This window comes from Kogia breviceps, chromosome 19, assembly GCF_026419965.1.
Source record: "Kogia breviceps isolate mKogBre1 chromosome 19, mKogBre1 haplotype 1, whole genome shotgun sequence".
NCBI lineage: Eukaryota > Metazoa > Chordata > Mammalia > Artiodactyla > Physeteridae > Kogia > Kogia breviceps.
In genome coordinates this window covers 40,707,612-40,724,189 of record NC_081328.1, presented here as the reverse complement: position 1 = coordinate 40,724,189, position 16,578 = coordinate 40,707,612, and the positions used below count along the sequence as shown (strand labels likewise).

Sequence of the window (16,578 nt, the reverse complement as noted above, 5' to 3'; positions counted from 1 at the left end):
AATTAAATTTTAAAGAACACACACAAATGATTTGAACAGGTTTTATATTCAGTAACTTGCATGGTTTTTACACTGGCACTTTTATCCCTACTTTAGGAGAATCAGATGCATTTTCCTCCATATACTTAGGTACTAAGATTTCAAATGTATAAATATGGTAGTATTTTAAATATTAAATTTTTACATGAATATTGGGTTCATCCTTGTTTTCCTTTGTTCCCTAGGTATTATCCAGTTTTGTAAGGAAAACACTTTTATATCACAATCGAAACTATGTCTTGGTTACTAGACTGTCGCCATAATTGGGTTACAGTCACTTAGATTCATTATTTGGAATTATACTTACTAAGGCAGACCTAAATGAAACTTATCTTCTAGAAGAATTTCACATTTGCATTTACCTGCACTGCAGAATGGGTTTCAGCAATATTTTAGCTGTTAGGAAATATTTAATTTACTTAAACTTGTTATCTTTGACTACCCAGGAACCCCTAGAGAAGTCAGCTTTACCTTTGAGTTCACTTTAAACTACATCTGATTCATTCCAAATAGAAGATTTTTAAATAAAAGTTAGACTTCATTAAGGTATTACCTTTAAATCTGAAAGAAAATTAATGTAATGAAATTTTCAAGTTTGACAAGTTCATTAACATTTTTAGCATGTCTTGATACATTTACTTATCAGCTTTTTATTCTTCTTTCTGCTGGCATTTCCTTAATGTTTGTTGACTTCTCTGGTTCATTGGATTGCTACTATTTAGGCTTTCATGGACTTTACCTTCACAGTTTACTATATCTTGTAAAGCCTGTTCCACATCTGTTTGGCCAGCTGTACTGGCTGTTTTTGGCAAGGTCATCTGCAGTGCACACCACAGGGTAGTGCGTGCTTTCCGAGTAGCCACACACATCTCTTTAATTGCTGAAGCAAGGGCAAAAACATCTGTAAAAGAAATATTTGGGGTCAGTTCATATCAGATGCCATTTAAGTACCCCTTAACTCATAAAACCCCGTGCTGTGCTACTAAATGATCAAACATTATTTTTATAAAAGAAGGATGGCTATTGACTGAGCTAACCAAAGTATTTGACTTAATATTTAAAAGTGTTGGGGCTTCCCTGGTGGCGCAGTGGTTGAGGATCCGCCTGCCGATGCAGGGGACACGGGTTCGTGCCCCGGTCCAGGAAGATCCCACATGCCGCGGAGCAGCTAGGCCCGTGAGCCATGGCCGCTGAGCCTGCGTGTCCGGAGCCTGTGCTCCGCAAGGGGAGAGGCCACAAGTGAGAGGCCCGTGTACCGCAAAAAAAAAAAAAAAAAAAAAAAGCGTTGATACTTGTATTTATTTCTGACTTGTATAACCATGACTATTCTGCTTTAGGTAGAACACAGACTTTAACAGTTATTATAATTAAATGGGTAATATTAGCAAAATAGATCAAAGTACTTCTGGAGTAAATTATATGGGCACCATTTAACAATTTATTCTTTAGATAAGTATAAATGTTAGAAATTCAACCTTTTAACTTCAGAGTCTGATTTTATTGACATTCAAATTATCTCAGTGCCTTATCAAAAGAATATGCATTAATGTTTGTACCTCTGTCATCTTGGCATCTAGGAACACCCTGCCTTTGCCGATTTGAAGCATTAACAATTTCATCCTTTCTACGTGACTGTACAATGTGAATGGACTCCAAGTGTCTATCAAGAGCTGTAGAGATACTGGCATGAAGGGGAGAGCTTCGAAGCCGTTCCATTTTGCCCAGTAAAGTCACAACCTGAGGGAAACATTTTAAATTTTGATGAGGCATGTAACCACATTGTCCTGTCATTAACTTAAAACAAATCTTCAATGAAGCAGAATAGAGATGAGAGCAGTAATATTCAATCAATAAATAAGTGAATGCTTACTATGTCCTGACACCATGCTGGGGGAAACAAAGGTGGAAAGTCAGTCTTTTGTACCTATTTGTGTATGTTAATTCTAAAAGGTTTAAGGGTAGTCAGTTACTGGGAATAAGCAACAATGAAAAAGTCAAGGGCTTCCCTGGTGGCGCAGTGGTTGAGAATCTGCCTGCCAATGCAGGGGACATGGGTTCGAGACCTGGTCTGGGAAGATCCCACATACCGCGGAGCAACTGGGCCCGTGAGCCACAATTACTGAGCCTGCGCGTCTGGAGCCTGTGCTTCGCAACAAGAGAGGCCGCGATAGTGAGAGGCCCGCGCACCGCGATGAAGAGTGGCCCCCACTTGCCACAACTAGAGAAAGCCCTCGCACAGAAACGAAGACCCAGCACAGCCATAAATAAATAAATTTTTTTTAAAAAGGGAAAAAAAAAAAGTCAAACATTCAAATATTTCCATGTTATTAACAGTAAGTGCAAATATAAGATATGAGATTCTTTTTGGCAAATAAGAGAATAGCCTGCAAATAGAGCACTATTCGGAGTTACTGTAATTAAAAGGGAAAAAAATTGAGCTAAAAAGGAGAAATCCTAGATTGATTAACCTTGACCTCAGCAATTCTTTTCTGGGCCTCCAAAGTTCTCCTTTTGGAAATCAGAAATAATACTGGCTAGCGGTAGTTTTAAGGAATCCATAATCCAGAAAATACCAATTTAAATTTATGCTGAACTAATACAAAATAAATCCTATAACTGTCAAAACTGCTAAGGAAAATCAGGAAGTCTCAATCTTCTGGTTAATTAAACTTAAAGAAGAGCACTGTATATCAGTAAGGGTAGTACATTTCATAGTCGTATATGCCTAACTTGTTTCAAATTCTAAACTTGGAAGGTGTAAGGAAAGAGCAGTTTTTGAGTAAGTAGGATGTGGACATCAAATAAATACAATAATTGCCTTTGGGAGCTAAATGATTTAAAATTCACATTAAGAACTTGGTGTTCAGTGATTGGAGAAAGTAGAAAAATACCTCTTAATTAATATGCACCTGAATGATGCCTCTAACCTCACACTCCTATCAAGTTTCTTTGGAATAAGTCTATCCCAGTTTAAGCCCATGGAGAAAACACAAGTGTACAGGTATAAAATATTTTCTTCCCAGCTGTACAACCAGCCAGATTCTTGAGGGGAAAATAAGACAACAAAAGAAAATACCATAGAAAAAACTCCAGTGAACTACAAATTATGTATTTTTAAAATAAGACAATCATTTTGAATAAATGATAAGCGTAAAGAAAGAAATGTACACAGGTGATTTTTGTTTGTTTGTTTTTGTGGTATGCGGGCCTCTCACCGCTGCGGCCTCGCCTGTTGCGGAGCACAGGCTCCGGATGCGCAGGCTCAGCGGCCATGGCTCACGCAGGGCCCAGCCGCTCCACGGCATGTGGGATCTTCCCGGACCGGGGCATGAACTCGTGTCCCCTGCATCGGCAGGCGGACTCTCAACCACTGCGCCGCCAGGGAAGCCCTACACAGGTGATTTTTAATAAACTTTTAAAAGATTTTTTTTCAGAATTCCACAAAACCAGCAAACTAGAAAGTAGTACACATAAAAATATTTTTGCCCTTTGTGTATTACTGATCTAATGTTGCTTCTAAATGTAGATAAACAAAATTATTATAACAGCTATAAACATAACCTTCTAAATTAGGGTGAAGACTAAGTAAGGCTGGAAAAAGTATATTTCTTAATATCCACAATCAGCAATCCTTTGATTTATTGCCTAGAAATGTATTACTGAGAAAAAGGAATTTTAACTTGGAACAGTTTTAAGAAAAAAATAGAAGACCTAAGTTTTTATAACATTTGGCTATAACCCATGTCAGTATCTGCTATACCACTGATAAATTCCATTGTACAAATTTACAAATTTGATTAAAAATTACAACTGAATGAGGCTGAAAGCTAGGTAAAATCAATCTTTTTCCATTGAAGTAGTTCATATCTGTATTTTAAAGACAGCATGGTACAAGTAAGAAACTAATGTTCAATAAAATAAGACTCTGTGGGCTTCCCTGGTGGCATAGTGGTTAAAAATCTGCCTGCCAATTCAGGGGACACAGGTTCAAGCCCTGGACTGGGAAGATCCCACATGCCGCGGAGCAACTAAGTCTGTCTGCCACAACTACTGAGCCTGCACTCTAGAGTCCGTGGCCACAACTACTGAAGCCTGCGCTCCTAGAGCCTGTGCTCCACAACAAGAGAAGCCACCGCAATGGGAAGCCCGTGCACTGCAACGAAGAGTAGCCCCCACTGGCCACAACTGGAGAAAGCCCATGCACAGCAACGAAGACCCAACGCAGCCAAAAATAAATAAAATAAGAGTACAGGGTTAAGAAAATGAAATATGGTAATTTCCTGTTAATTTACTATCTTGTATAATGCAAGCACAGCTTGCTCATGAAGCTAGGAAACAAATGTTTGTGACTAAGAAATGGGACTTTCCCTGTAAATAATATGCAAAATGATTTTTGCTTAAAAAAAATTTTCTTTCTGTTGAGGATTAGTTCCATTGCTAATTTGGGTTTCTTGAAGAGGAACCACTTAGACTATTAAACCTACTATTTCAATGACTGATTGGGGCTATTTTCCCTTTCCTGAATAACTAATAGTTCTAGGTCCAAACATGGAAAAGAATACATTTCAGAGAGTTACACATAAATGTGATTTAAAAATCCTTCAGAATTCTAACTTGCTGAAGCATTTTAAAATTTTATCAGTTTAAAAAATCTGCTATTGGATATTTTCATAGCTTACTCTGGCTTGTTCTCGAAGTTCATCCACAATTAAGCGATCAACTCTAGATGGGTTGGAGGTCAGCCTTGGAATTGGAGTATTATTAGTACTCGATACCTTTTTCCCTGGATAATTTTTGGCAAGGGCTAATTCAGTCTGTAAAAAAATTATATAACTTTTAGATGCTAAATTTTCTAAATATGATTCAATCATGAATAATATTTCTCATAGGCCTAAGAAGTAAATTGAAAATTATTCCTTTAGATAAAAATTGTTTTGGTATCAAAAGGCAACAAATACAAACCACAGTACCACAGTACTTTTCTGTCACACTTAATGCATAAAATGCCTAAACACTCCAATAGTTTAATACTTAGAAAATTCAAAGAAATAAACTTTTAACTCATTAAGGAAAAAGTCTACCTAATAGGCAAAATAAACTTTAAAATAACAAATTTTTTAAAACCCAAGCATTTTTAGTCTCTAAATTACCTAATTAATTCTCTATAGTCATGAACTTAACAAATACTACACATTATAGAAGAATTCAACTTAAAAATAAGGCAAGTACTCTTTCTTAAACTACACTAAGGTAAATAAAATGAAGATAGGCAAAGGGGATATACTAAGTTACACCTAAATGGATAGTTTTGTGTTACCTTTTTTCTCTCCTTTTCTAATGCTCTCCATTGTTCATAGCACTCTTCTAGACGAATATGAAGTTCACTGGCTGGTCCACTGCGGGTTTTAATTGGTCTTTGAAATCCAAAAGTTGGCACGAAACCAGAAAAGGAATTATCACCATACATCATATCATTAAAATATGGGTATAAATGGCTTAAATCATCATAAGAAAACAAATCATAGGAATCCAACAGTGGAACAACTGAATAGCCACATGGGTGTGTGGATCTTATGGGAAACCCATTTGAACCAAGTTGTTGAAAACTCTGATTATGCCTTAAATCTCCCATCATATAATTATTAGAAAAGCATGACACCTGTGTGCGATTCACATGGCTATTAATATTGTTGTCTCTACTTCCCTGTCTGTGGCTATTAAAATGTCCCTGTGACTCCAACAGATCTTGATATGTATTTTGAGATAAGCTATCTAAATGCTTTGTCCCTTCCTCAGGGTCATAATGGCCACTCTGGGGCGTAGCTTGAAAATTATGTTTGTTTACATTTTCAATGATCCCATACTGCTGAGCTGAATAGTTATCACAAAATCCATTTGGCTGCTTTATTTTTTTATCGTTAACAGATTCAAAGAGATTTTCTTCTCCAGTCTTTGTCAGTCCTTCCATGTGAGTAACAGATTGAATTCTTTCTGCACCATTGTAACCCAAATCACAACTAGAAAATGGTGACGGGTTTTCTTGGCAATACTTCTGAAATAAATTGCTATTTGCTGTTAAATTTGTAGATGACAGTTGCAGGAAATCTGAAGAAAGGTTAGAACCTTTTGAAGCTGCACTTAAATGAGTATTTAATTTTATCAAGTTACTTTGATTTCGATAAGGAATAAGAGTGTTATTTTTTGTTTGGACATTCATCCAAGTTGGTCTGTTTAAGTTGATACCGCCTGAAGATGCTGCTGAGTTTCCTAGTAAATTCACTGACCTAAAATACTCAGAATTTGGGGGGTCCGGTTTAGTAAACTGTTGTTTTTCTGTGACGTTAGCAAAATCATTATTAGCTGGACAAGCTGTGTGAGGTTTTAGTCCATATTCTGATTTTAAGCCAAAATCAGCAGTAAATGCTTCCTTTGCAAACTGTTTTTCTGTCAGATGTGGTATAGTTTTTGGAAATGTGAAATTCTGCTGGTCAGGTATTGTCTCTTCCATTTTTTTCTGATTTGCTGGTTTAACCTGAAATAACTTTGTGTAGGTGTCTGCTTCTACAGTTGGTGTTTCAGGTGTGCCACTGGCTAATTTTTTACTATCTTGGACACTAAAATTTGAACACTTATTCAGCTTAGCCTTATTAGGATAAGCATATTCTGGGTATCTACAATAATCTGCATTTTCATTGTATCTATTAAATTGGGAAAGAAACATCTCTGCCCTCTTTTGCTGTAATGGTGCTTCAAGACCTTTAGCACATATTTTCTCTCTTCCATAAGAGTAGGTATCAACTCCTGATTCTTTCATGATGTCAGACAGACCAATGTGTGGTGTAAAACATTTTTTGATAGATAGGTATTCTTGAAATGTCGTCTTAGCTGTATCATTTGTCTGAATACTGTACCAGTTAGAATGATCACTTCGTGAGGGGTACATCCATTGTTCTTCAAGGTCTAAACCAGTAAATCCATGATAAAGTTCATCTATTTTTTGTTGTGGTATCAGATTACTATTATGCAGGTACTGCTTTTCCACTGCTGACACAGATTCACCAGTATAAAAAGCTTGCTGAGAGATGGCTGTATCTATTGGCCTTTTGGTTTCTGTTAAGAGGTCATGGTGATCTGCAAATCTGCTTGTGTTCACTGGCCAAAGTGACTTTAAATTGGAGGAGCAGGTCCTAGAACAAGTAAATATATTTAATTACAATTTAGGTTTTAAAGTCTTTATCTCCTTAGTGGAGAAAGTAGGAAAGGCTTTCAAAAACATTTATATTGCCCCACCTCACCATTCTCTAATCCTTTCCAACTCTGCCTTATAAGCTGCCATTACATCCAAATAACTATCACTTGAAATGTGCTATATGCTACATAAATATGCATTTTAATCTTAATATGTCTTCATTATACTTTCCCAAGAGACATATACTAAGGCCTGAGGCTGGTGACTACATGGTCTTACATGAATTGTTTTGTTTTTCAATTTATTTTTCTTTCTTTCTTTCTTATCTGTGTTGGGTCTTAGTTGCAGCACGTGGGATCTTTGTTGAGGCATGCGGGCTCTTTTATGTTGCAGCCCGCGGGCTTCTCTCTAGTTGTGGCGTGTGGGTTTTCTCTCTCTAGTTGTTGTGTGCACGGGCTCCAGAGCGCGTGGGCTCTGTAGTTTGCGGCATGCGGGCTCTCTCATTGAGGCGCATAAACTCAGCTGCCTGCAGCATGTGGGATCTTAGTTCCCCGACCAGGGATCAAATCTGTGTCCCATGCATTGGAAGGCAGATTCTTTACCACTGGACCACCAGGGAAGTCCCCACATGAATTGTTTATATATAGTAAGTAGAAACCAAAATAAGTTTTTCTTTTAATTAAGTTATTATATAATACAAAAGTGTTGTTGACCTCAATTATTTTTAAATAAAAAAGATGTGCTGGGATTTCCCTGGTGGTCCAGCAGCTAAGACTCCATGCCCAATGCAGAGGGCCCAGGTTTGATCCCTGGTCAGGGAACTAGATCCCACATGCCGCAACTAAGAGTACACAGGCTGCAACCAAAGATCCCGCATGCTGCAACTAAAGATCCCACATGCTGCATAACATGGCTTCCACACCCAAATAAGACGATTAAAGCATACTTTAAAAATTTTTACCGTATGAATAAAATTCATACATATTTCTTTTTTTTGTGTGTGTGGTACGCGGCCTCTCACTGCTGTGGCCTCTCCCGTTGCGGAGCACAGGCTACGGACGCGCAGGCTCAGTGACCATGGCCCACGGGGCCCAGCCGCTCTGCGGCATGTGGGATCCTCCCGGACCGGGGCACGAACCCGTGTCCCTTGCATCGGCAGACGGATTCTCAACCACTGCGCCATCAGGGAAGCCCTCCATACGTATTTCTGCACAGCACTAATGAGTTTTATTTTTGGAGGTATAAGTATAAAAGTCCTTGGAATTTATATTCTTTAGCCAAATTTTAGCTCATGAACTCAAGGGAAATAGCTCTGAATTATGCAAGAATAATTATGCAAGTTTCCAAATGAAAGTTCTTTTTTTTTTTAGATTAATTTGTCTTTTATTTGCCAGTATAACTACAGTAGACTGCAAACTTTTTTAATCTAAGAAGCACATTTTAGGGCTTCCCTGGTGGCACAGTGGTTGAGAGTCCGCCTGCCGATGCGGGGGACACGGGTTCGTGCCCCGGTCCGGGAAGATCCCACATGCCGCGGAGCGGCTAGGCCCGTGAGCCATGGCCGCTAAGCCTGCGCATCCGTAGCCTGTGCTCCGCAACGGGAGAGGCCACAACAGTGAGAGGCCCGCATACCGCAAAAAAAAAAAAAAGTTAATAAATAGGGTAATCTAGTACCTGGGAATTTAAAAGTTTACTACACACTGTATAGCTTATATAATATACTAACCCCTCATTGAAATATGGCTGTGATTTATCTTGCTCTTCCAAAATGTTAGACACAAGTCCATATAAGTCTGTTTCACTACCATAGTCATTTCTTTCTGTTTGAATCCTAAAGATAAATGAATATCACATGTAAATACTTTTGCTCATATTGAAATACAATATATTGATTTCTATTTCCAGACTTATTCTGCCATTATTTTTCTATAAAATATTTGGATTGACTCTATACCATCATTTCAAATAAAAAGGGAACAGGAACTCAGAATATTTTCCACTTTAGCATAGTGTTTATGTTACATAAGTATTTCTCCTTCATTCCAAATCCTATGTCTAGTTCACAATGTATGCTTACCTCTTATTTCTCCAAAACACATGCTGTTCATTTTAGGTGACCAAGATACAAATCTCTGATCCATGATGTTGCAGACACAGTTGGTACCATGGCTGCTCCTGATATCATGTCTAGTCCTAGTATACATCATTACATCAACAACACTTGCTCAGTTTTTCCATTTGTGATTTGAAAACCATATGAGCCTGTTGCTCTATTTTGTGACTCTTTATACTAAACGTTGGATTAAAAAGTGAAATGTGATATGGTCATCCTAGATATCACAGCAACATTGCAGTTGTCCCTTAAATGTAAAAGATTTGGAGGCTACCCCTAAATCTTTCCCGAAGAAGTGACTGGTACTCCATGTACCTGAAATCCTACCTATTGACTAAAGCTATCTAAATAATACAAAATGTAAAAGCCACAAGGAGATGGAAAATTGGTGCCTTTTTACCGCTTACGGATTTTGAATAATTTGTTCCTAGAAGTAATATGTTGTTTTAAATTGTAACTTCTTGTTTTTTCATATTTTATGTCTATCATTTCATAGTGTTAGGACATTTTAGAAATAAATAAAAATACCTTATATTTGCATAACATTCAAAATTTCATTGATCTTCATAATTCATAACATAGGAAGGGCAGATATTAGTAATCATTAAGCTGTTGAATAAATGATCATGTGTGATATTAAGAAACTTGAATTTTGCAAGGGCATGTGATTTACCATGCTTTACTATACACTTGCTGAATAAATGGTCTGCCTACAAGTCTAATGCTTTTTCCACTACATCTTGTTATTTCAAAAAGATTCAATATAAAGTTTTTTTGTTTAATAATGTGTTAGTATATATCTAGAAAAATATTCTATGTAATATATACAACTATATATATATAGTTGTTACTGGGCGGTGGAGAGGCAAGGTTATGGTGAAATTCTGCTTGCCTTTATATATTTCTGTAAAGTGTGAAGTTTTTCAATGAACATGTATCAACTTAAAAAATATTTTTGTTTTTTGTGGAATTATATGTTATATAGTCCTTCTAATAAAATCACTATTTTAGAGAACTTACCAAATTTAAAAAATGTTTTTACAATTATTTAATTAATTAGTAGATTTTAAAAATAATTATGTCCTGGTTAAACTAAAGATGCCTCGGCCTCTATTAACTGCTCCCTTATTATAATTAACATAAAGGTAGTGTCACTCCCTTAACCTTCTCTTGGCAGTAAGCTCCCATAATATTCTATACTGCTTCTTTTAAACCTCACTATACTTGCAGTGTCTGACAAGTTATCGTCGTCATCATCATCATTACTGTAAGATCTATAAAGGCAGGGATAATTTTTGCCATGTTAATTCTAATATCCCCAGTAGGAGAGAATCTGACATAGAGTAGGCCCTTATTATTACTGGAATTGAACAGAAAAATAATTAAAGTATCTTATGTTTGATAAAATCCTGTTTGTTGTATACTTGTGAAGGAAAAATTACCGGAAATTTAGAATTGGATTAAAAAAATAGATTGAAAAACTGTAACTCATTTATATAAGTTATCTTTAGAAAGAGGAACTTAAGATTTACTCAGGGTTGCCTCTAATGAATGAAAAAAAAGTAGTAAGAAAAAATTATACACACGTAACTATCCCGTTTAAGATTTCCTAAAAGTTTGATTAAACAAAATTATAATGCCATAACATAAAAATGCTGATATAGGGAACAAAGAGCTAATACAACTAGGTTCCCATGTAATCAAACTTGAAAACACTTGACTTAGCCTGAGAAATCTAATTTATTGATTTACCTGTTCTTTACATTGATCTGAGAATTAGAGGGCTGTTTAATATCATCTCCATACGTAGACCATGGTGCATAGAAAAGTGAAGAATCTACAGAACCTGCATGTTCTGTTGATGAAGAAAGTGGAGCATAGGTCTGCCTTAGGTCAACACTGTCTTCACTCTGAAATTTTAAAGACATGTTTGTATACCAGACACAATCAAAACTGCATTTATTACAGAATATTAGCCAAATAACAGGAAATTTGAGGAGTTGGAAGACAAATCTAGACTTAGCCACTTAAGCTTACTTTACAGTAGGGGTTGGTGGTTTTTTTCTGTAAAGGGCCAGATAATTAATATTTTAGGGTTTGCTGTGTTAAGGTCTCTATTGAAACTCCTCAACTCTGCTGTCCTAGCACCAAAGCAACTATAGACAGTATGTGAACAAGTGGGCGTGGTTATTCCAAGAAAATTTTGGCCCCTGTTCAGTACCTGTTGCTTATCACTGGTATAAAACACCTACAGTTATTGCAGTTTTAATTTTTTGAACAGATGAGCATTATGTGGACTATAGCAGTATTATTATTATTATTATTATTTTTGCGGTACGTGGGCCTCTCACTGCTGTGGCCTCTCCCGTTGCGGAGCACAGGCTCCGGACGCGCAGGCTCAGCGGCCATGGCTCACGGGCCCAGCCGCTCCGCGGCGCGTGGGATCCTCCCGGACCGGGGCACAAACCCGCGTCTCCTGCATCGGCAGGCGGACTCTCAACCACTGCTCCACCAGGGAAGCCCTAGCAGTATTATTTTTAATAAATCATTTACAAAACTCAGTCTTACTGCCCCCAATCTGTGAAAAAAAAAAGTGAATGTACATTTACATAGAATTTTCAAAGAAATTCCACAAACATTATTGTATCCAGTCAACCTTATGACATGGATATTCTCTATATTTAAAAAATGAGGAAATGGAGGCTACAAGTTACTGAGCTAAGAGGTGACAAAACTAAAACCCAGTCTCAAGGCCTTCTTACTCCTACACTAGGGCCTTTTAAAACAATATCTTTAATTTTCAGCCTAGTTTCTATTTCCAAGAGAAAGTGTAAAAATGAGACGAGACATAAAATGTTATACCTTAAGAAATTTTAAAGATATTACAATTAGAAGAAAAAACAAGCTCATTTTCTTTTTTCTTAACACTTCTATAATGAATTTTGAGTAAATAAGATAAAAAGTTTTGAGTTTTGGGCTTCCCTGGTGGCGCAGTGGTTGAGAATCCGCCTGCCGATGCAGGGGACACGGGTTCGTGCCCCAGTCTGGGAAGATCCCACGTGCCGCGGAACAGCTAGGCCCGTGAGCCATGGCCGCTGAGCCTGCGCGTCCAGAGCCTGTGCTCCGCAACGGGAGAGGCCGCAACAGTGAGAGGCCCGCATACCACAAAAAAAAAAAAAAAAAAGTTTGAGTTTTAAGATTTTAATGAATTATTTAAAGTCCTGCCTCCTTCCCAAAGGGATTGAGGTACAGTGAAAATACTGCCCCTCAAATTTTAAATACTTAAGAAATAGTATTTTCGTATAAATATAGAAGGTATATAATCCTGGTTAAAAATATTTTCTAATTGCTTTTATTCTTTTAATCAAAATTTATGTAAAAAGAGGTAAAACATGTTTAGATCAAAACATTCCTAAATTTTTGTTCTTCATAGACATGATAATTTAAAAACAACACTTTAAACAGTCACTGAGTTTATACCAATAATATATGAAAATTAATAACTTCTAATCACTCACCTTCAAGAATCTCAAATATTTTACAGCCATTTGTTTAAATTCCAGTTATGATTACTATTTGAAACCTACACATTATAATTTTCTCATTTATAGCTTATATTTTGTTGACTACTCTGAAGCTGGAGAAACTGAGGCACAGAAGGGCTTTTGCTAAGAGTGCCACTAAAAACTTCCTTTCCAAAATTTCTGTTCGTTAGCGGTAACTTTAAAAAAAAAAAATTAATTAATTAATTTATGGCTGTGTTGGGTCTTCGTTTCTGTGCGAGGGCTTTCTCTAGTTGTGGCGAACGGGGGCCACTCTTCATCGCGGTGCGCGGGCCTCTCACTATCGCGGCCTCTCTTGTTGCGGAGCACAGGCTCCAGACGCGCAGGCTCAATAGTTGTGGCTCACGGGCCCAGCTGCTCCGCAGCATGTGGGATCTTCCCAGAACAGGGCTCGAACCCGTGTCCCCTTCATTGCCAGGAAGATTCTCAACCACTGTGCCACCAGGGAAGCCCAGCATTAACTTTTATAAAGGATTTTATTGTTAGAAACTTTCATAATTTTATTCCTTTAGTTCTGCAGTTTTTATCACAGACCCCCTTAACTCTCTTTTAGGTTTGAAGTATCCAAAGTGACATAAATAATTGTTCATTTTTTGAAAGAGTTGCTTAAACAAAATAAGCATTTTCAGATTATGTAATATCAAATGAAATAAACAGTACTTGAAACTAAATGTATTTTGGGAGTATTATTTCAAGTATATTTTATATTTTAAAGTAAGATTTGAGTATTAGAAAAATTAAGTCCTTTTAAAAGATTGATTTAAATGTAATATGCTAGGATAAAACAAGTAACTAGGGCTTCCCTGGTGGCGCAGTGGTTGAGAATCCGCCTGCCGATGCAGGGGACACGGGTTCGTGCACTGGTCTGGGAGGATCCCACATGCCGTGGAGTGGCTGGGCCCGTGAGCCGTGGCCGCTGCGCCTGCGCGTCCGGAGCCTGTGCTCCGCAACGGGAGAGGCCACAACAGTGAGGCCCGCATACCAAAAAAAAAAAAAAAAACAAAAAACCAAGTAACTAAAGTAATGTGGTAGATTCAAACAATTATACTTTAAATATCTGGATCCTTCTCAGTCAAAATATTTCTGGGAATTAAATATGCAAATGCTTACGGTTGGCATATTAATTAGTCTAGATAACTGCAAAATGTATCACTTTATCCTTGCTATGCTTAATCAACTGAAATTAAATCCAAGTAAATATTAGTAGTCATGTAAACATTACAGAGAGCAGTGGAATGCTGGTCTTGGCAGTGAAAAAGAGCTGGGTTCCACTTGGGCTTTGTCACTTAGGGCACAAGTCAAACTCTCTGAGCCTCAGTTTCTCTATCTGTACAGTGAGTATAATACTATACAAGGTTGTAGTGTGAATTAAATAAAATTATTTATTTCAGGATATTGTTATAATTCAAAGCATAACAATATCAACAGTGATGTCCTGGTTAAATAATTTCAAATGAAAATGACTTAGCCTAATTTAACACGATTAACAACAAAACTAAATGTTTTACGTGAGGTAAAAGGCAGCACGTCATCAAAGACATTGTTAGAGCCAGAGAATAAAAGGGTAAAGAAAAATTTAAATTATAAAACGTATGTTTGGGCTTCCCTGGTGGCGCAGTGGTTGAGAGTCCACCTGCCGATGCAGGGGACATGGGTTCGTGCCCCGGTCCGGGAAGATCCCACATGCCGCGGAGCAGCTGGACCTGTGAGCCATGGCCGCTAAGCCTGCGCGTCCAGAGCCTGCGCGTCCGGAGCCTGTGCTCCGCAATGGGAGAGGCCACAACAGTGAGAGGCCCGCGTACCGCAAAAAACAAAAAAACAATAAACGTATGTTTGCACTGACTTGCAATAAACACCGGAAGGAAGAAATATTTTATGGTCTTAGTAAATACAGATTTTTCTTACATTTCTGGCATCACGTCATGCTGAGGACAAGACAAAAATAAGAATCCATGAAAAATCTTATTCCTTGTTTTCGAAACCAGTGAGTGTGTATTCTGCAGACTCTGTATTTAAAATGCTGTTACTGGGGACTTCCCTGGTGGTGCAGTGGTTAAGAATCCATCTGCCAATGCAGGGGACACCGGTTCGAGCCCTCCTTCCGGGAAGATCCCACATGCCGCGGGGCAACTAAGCGCGTGCACCACAACTACTGAGACTGTGTGCCACAACTACTGAAGCCCGCGGGTCTAGAGCCCGTGCTCGGCAACGAGAGAAATCACCGCAACGAGAAGGCCCCACACCGCAACGAAGAATAGACCCCACTGCCGCAAGAGAAAGCCCGCGCGCAGCAACGAAGACCCAACGCAGTCAAAAATAAATAAATTTATATTAAAAAATTGTTACCGGGTGTCTGGTCCTAAACATGGAGCAATTTAAACACCTATGTGAATGGCCTGGGCGGTGGGGGTGGGGTGGTGCTGGATTTGTTGGAGGAAAAAATCCTGTAACAAAGGCAGAGCCGAGTAACTGACCTGCGATTTGTAGCAATCATAGAAGGAAGGGGAGCCAGTCAACATCACGCTGTTGAAGACATCTGTTAGCCGACTGCTGGCATCGGCACTGAGGTTCCAGTAGCGATTCGCACCTCCACGTAACGCGACTTTCGGCTGCACGAAACGGGGATAGGAAACAGGAGAGACATCACGCAGGTTAGAGCCAGTACCGAAATGGCCGGACGACGGCTCCACGTCGGCTGTGCGCCCAGCTCCACCCGTGAATCAGTTCCCAGGACACTCATTTGGGGGCCCCGAGCTTCCGCCCCCCGGCTTCCCTCTCCACCTTCCGGCCCGACCCCGAGGCGCGGCCCTCGCCCGCCCGACGGGCCCTCTCCGCCGGCCTCCGCCTCAGCGCCGCCGTGGCCCAACGTGGAGGAGGCGGCGGCAGCCCGGGCGTCGCGGGCCGTCACCTCCCTCCCCAGCCCGGCCGCCCGTCCTGTCAGCCCGCACCGTGCCCCCAGGCCCCGGCCGGACCGCCCGCCGCCCCCCCCCCCCCGCTCTCCTCCGCGGCGCGGCCCAGGCGCCCCGTCGGGGCTCCTAGCTGGTGACCCGGCCTCTCCCGCCCGGCCCGGCCGCCTCAGAGACCCGCATCCAGGGACGCGCCCGCTCCTCAGCCTCTCCTCACCGTCGCCGTCCTCCAAGCCCGGCCAACACCCGGACCCGGACCGTCCCCGCCGGTTACCTCAGGTCCCTCCCTAAGGCCTGGGAGGTAAGAGGGCGGACGGACGTCTCCGCCGCTCACCTCCATGGTGCCCCCCCAGTCCCTCCTGGACTAGGCACAGCTCCTGGGGTATGGGGGTGAGGGGGGGGCGTCGAGGCCCGGCTCCCTCAGCCCGCACCCCGCTGCCACCGCCCCCAGCGCTGCCTGGAGCTGGTCTGTGGGTGCGGGGACAGGAGCAGGGAAGGAAGGGCTGGGGGGAAAGGCCGTTACATTGTCTACACCGGCTCGCGACTGGCACGCGACCTGGCACCGGCCCGCCTCGCCCCGCCCCCTATGGCAGGGCCGCCCCCCTCTTCGCACCCCTCATTGGCCCGCTGCCCGGCCAATGCGCGGCCGCCTCCGGGGCCTGTTACCATTCTCCCACCCAGAGACAAGGCCAAGAACCGGCAGTTAGGCGACTTCGCTCTCCGGGAGCTTCTGAGACTTTCCCGCTCAAAGTAAATGTGTTCGGGATT

At 40.3% G+C, this 16,578-nt stretch overlaps 1 protein-coding gene across 1 annotated transcript; it reads right to left on the bottom strand.

The window, feature by feature from the left end:
- Positions 1-689: 689 nt before the first annotated feature.
- On the bottom strand, positions 690-16,150 carry MEIOC (meiosis specific with coiled-coil domain). Its single transcript, XM_059048983.1, has 8 exons — positions 16,085-16,150; positions 15,379-15,513; positions 11,094-11,251; positions 8,955-9,059; positions 5,357-7,226; positions 4,719-4,853; positions 1,596-1,776; positions 690-940 (listed from the first exon to the last, which is right to left on the bottom strand). The coding sequence occupies exons 1-8, from the start codon at positions 16,148-16,150 to the stop codon at positions 690-692; spliced, it is 2,901 nt and encodes a 966-aa protein (XP_058904966.1).
- Positions 16,151-16,578: the final 428 nt, after the last annotated feature.

Coding starts and splice junctions, on each gene's coding strand:
- MEIOC (XM_059048983.1), bottom strand. CDS start 16,150: ATGGAGGTGAGCGGCGGAGACGTCCGTCCGCCCTCTTACCTCCCAGGC. Junction 7,227..8,954: donor CAGCCATATTTCAATGAGGG/GTTAGTATATTA, acceptor TACTTGTTCTAG/GACCTGCTCCTCCAATTTAA. Junction 1,777..4,718: donor AACTTCGAGAACAAGCCAGA/GTAAGCTATGAA, acceptor TGTTTCCCTCAG/GTTGTGACTTTACTGGGCAA.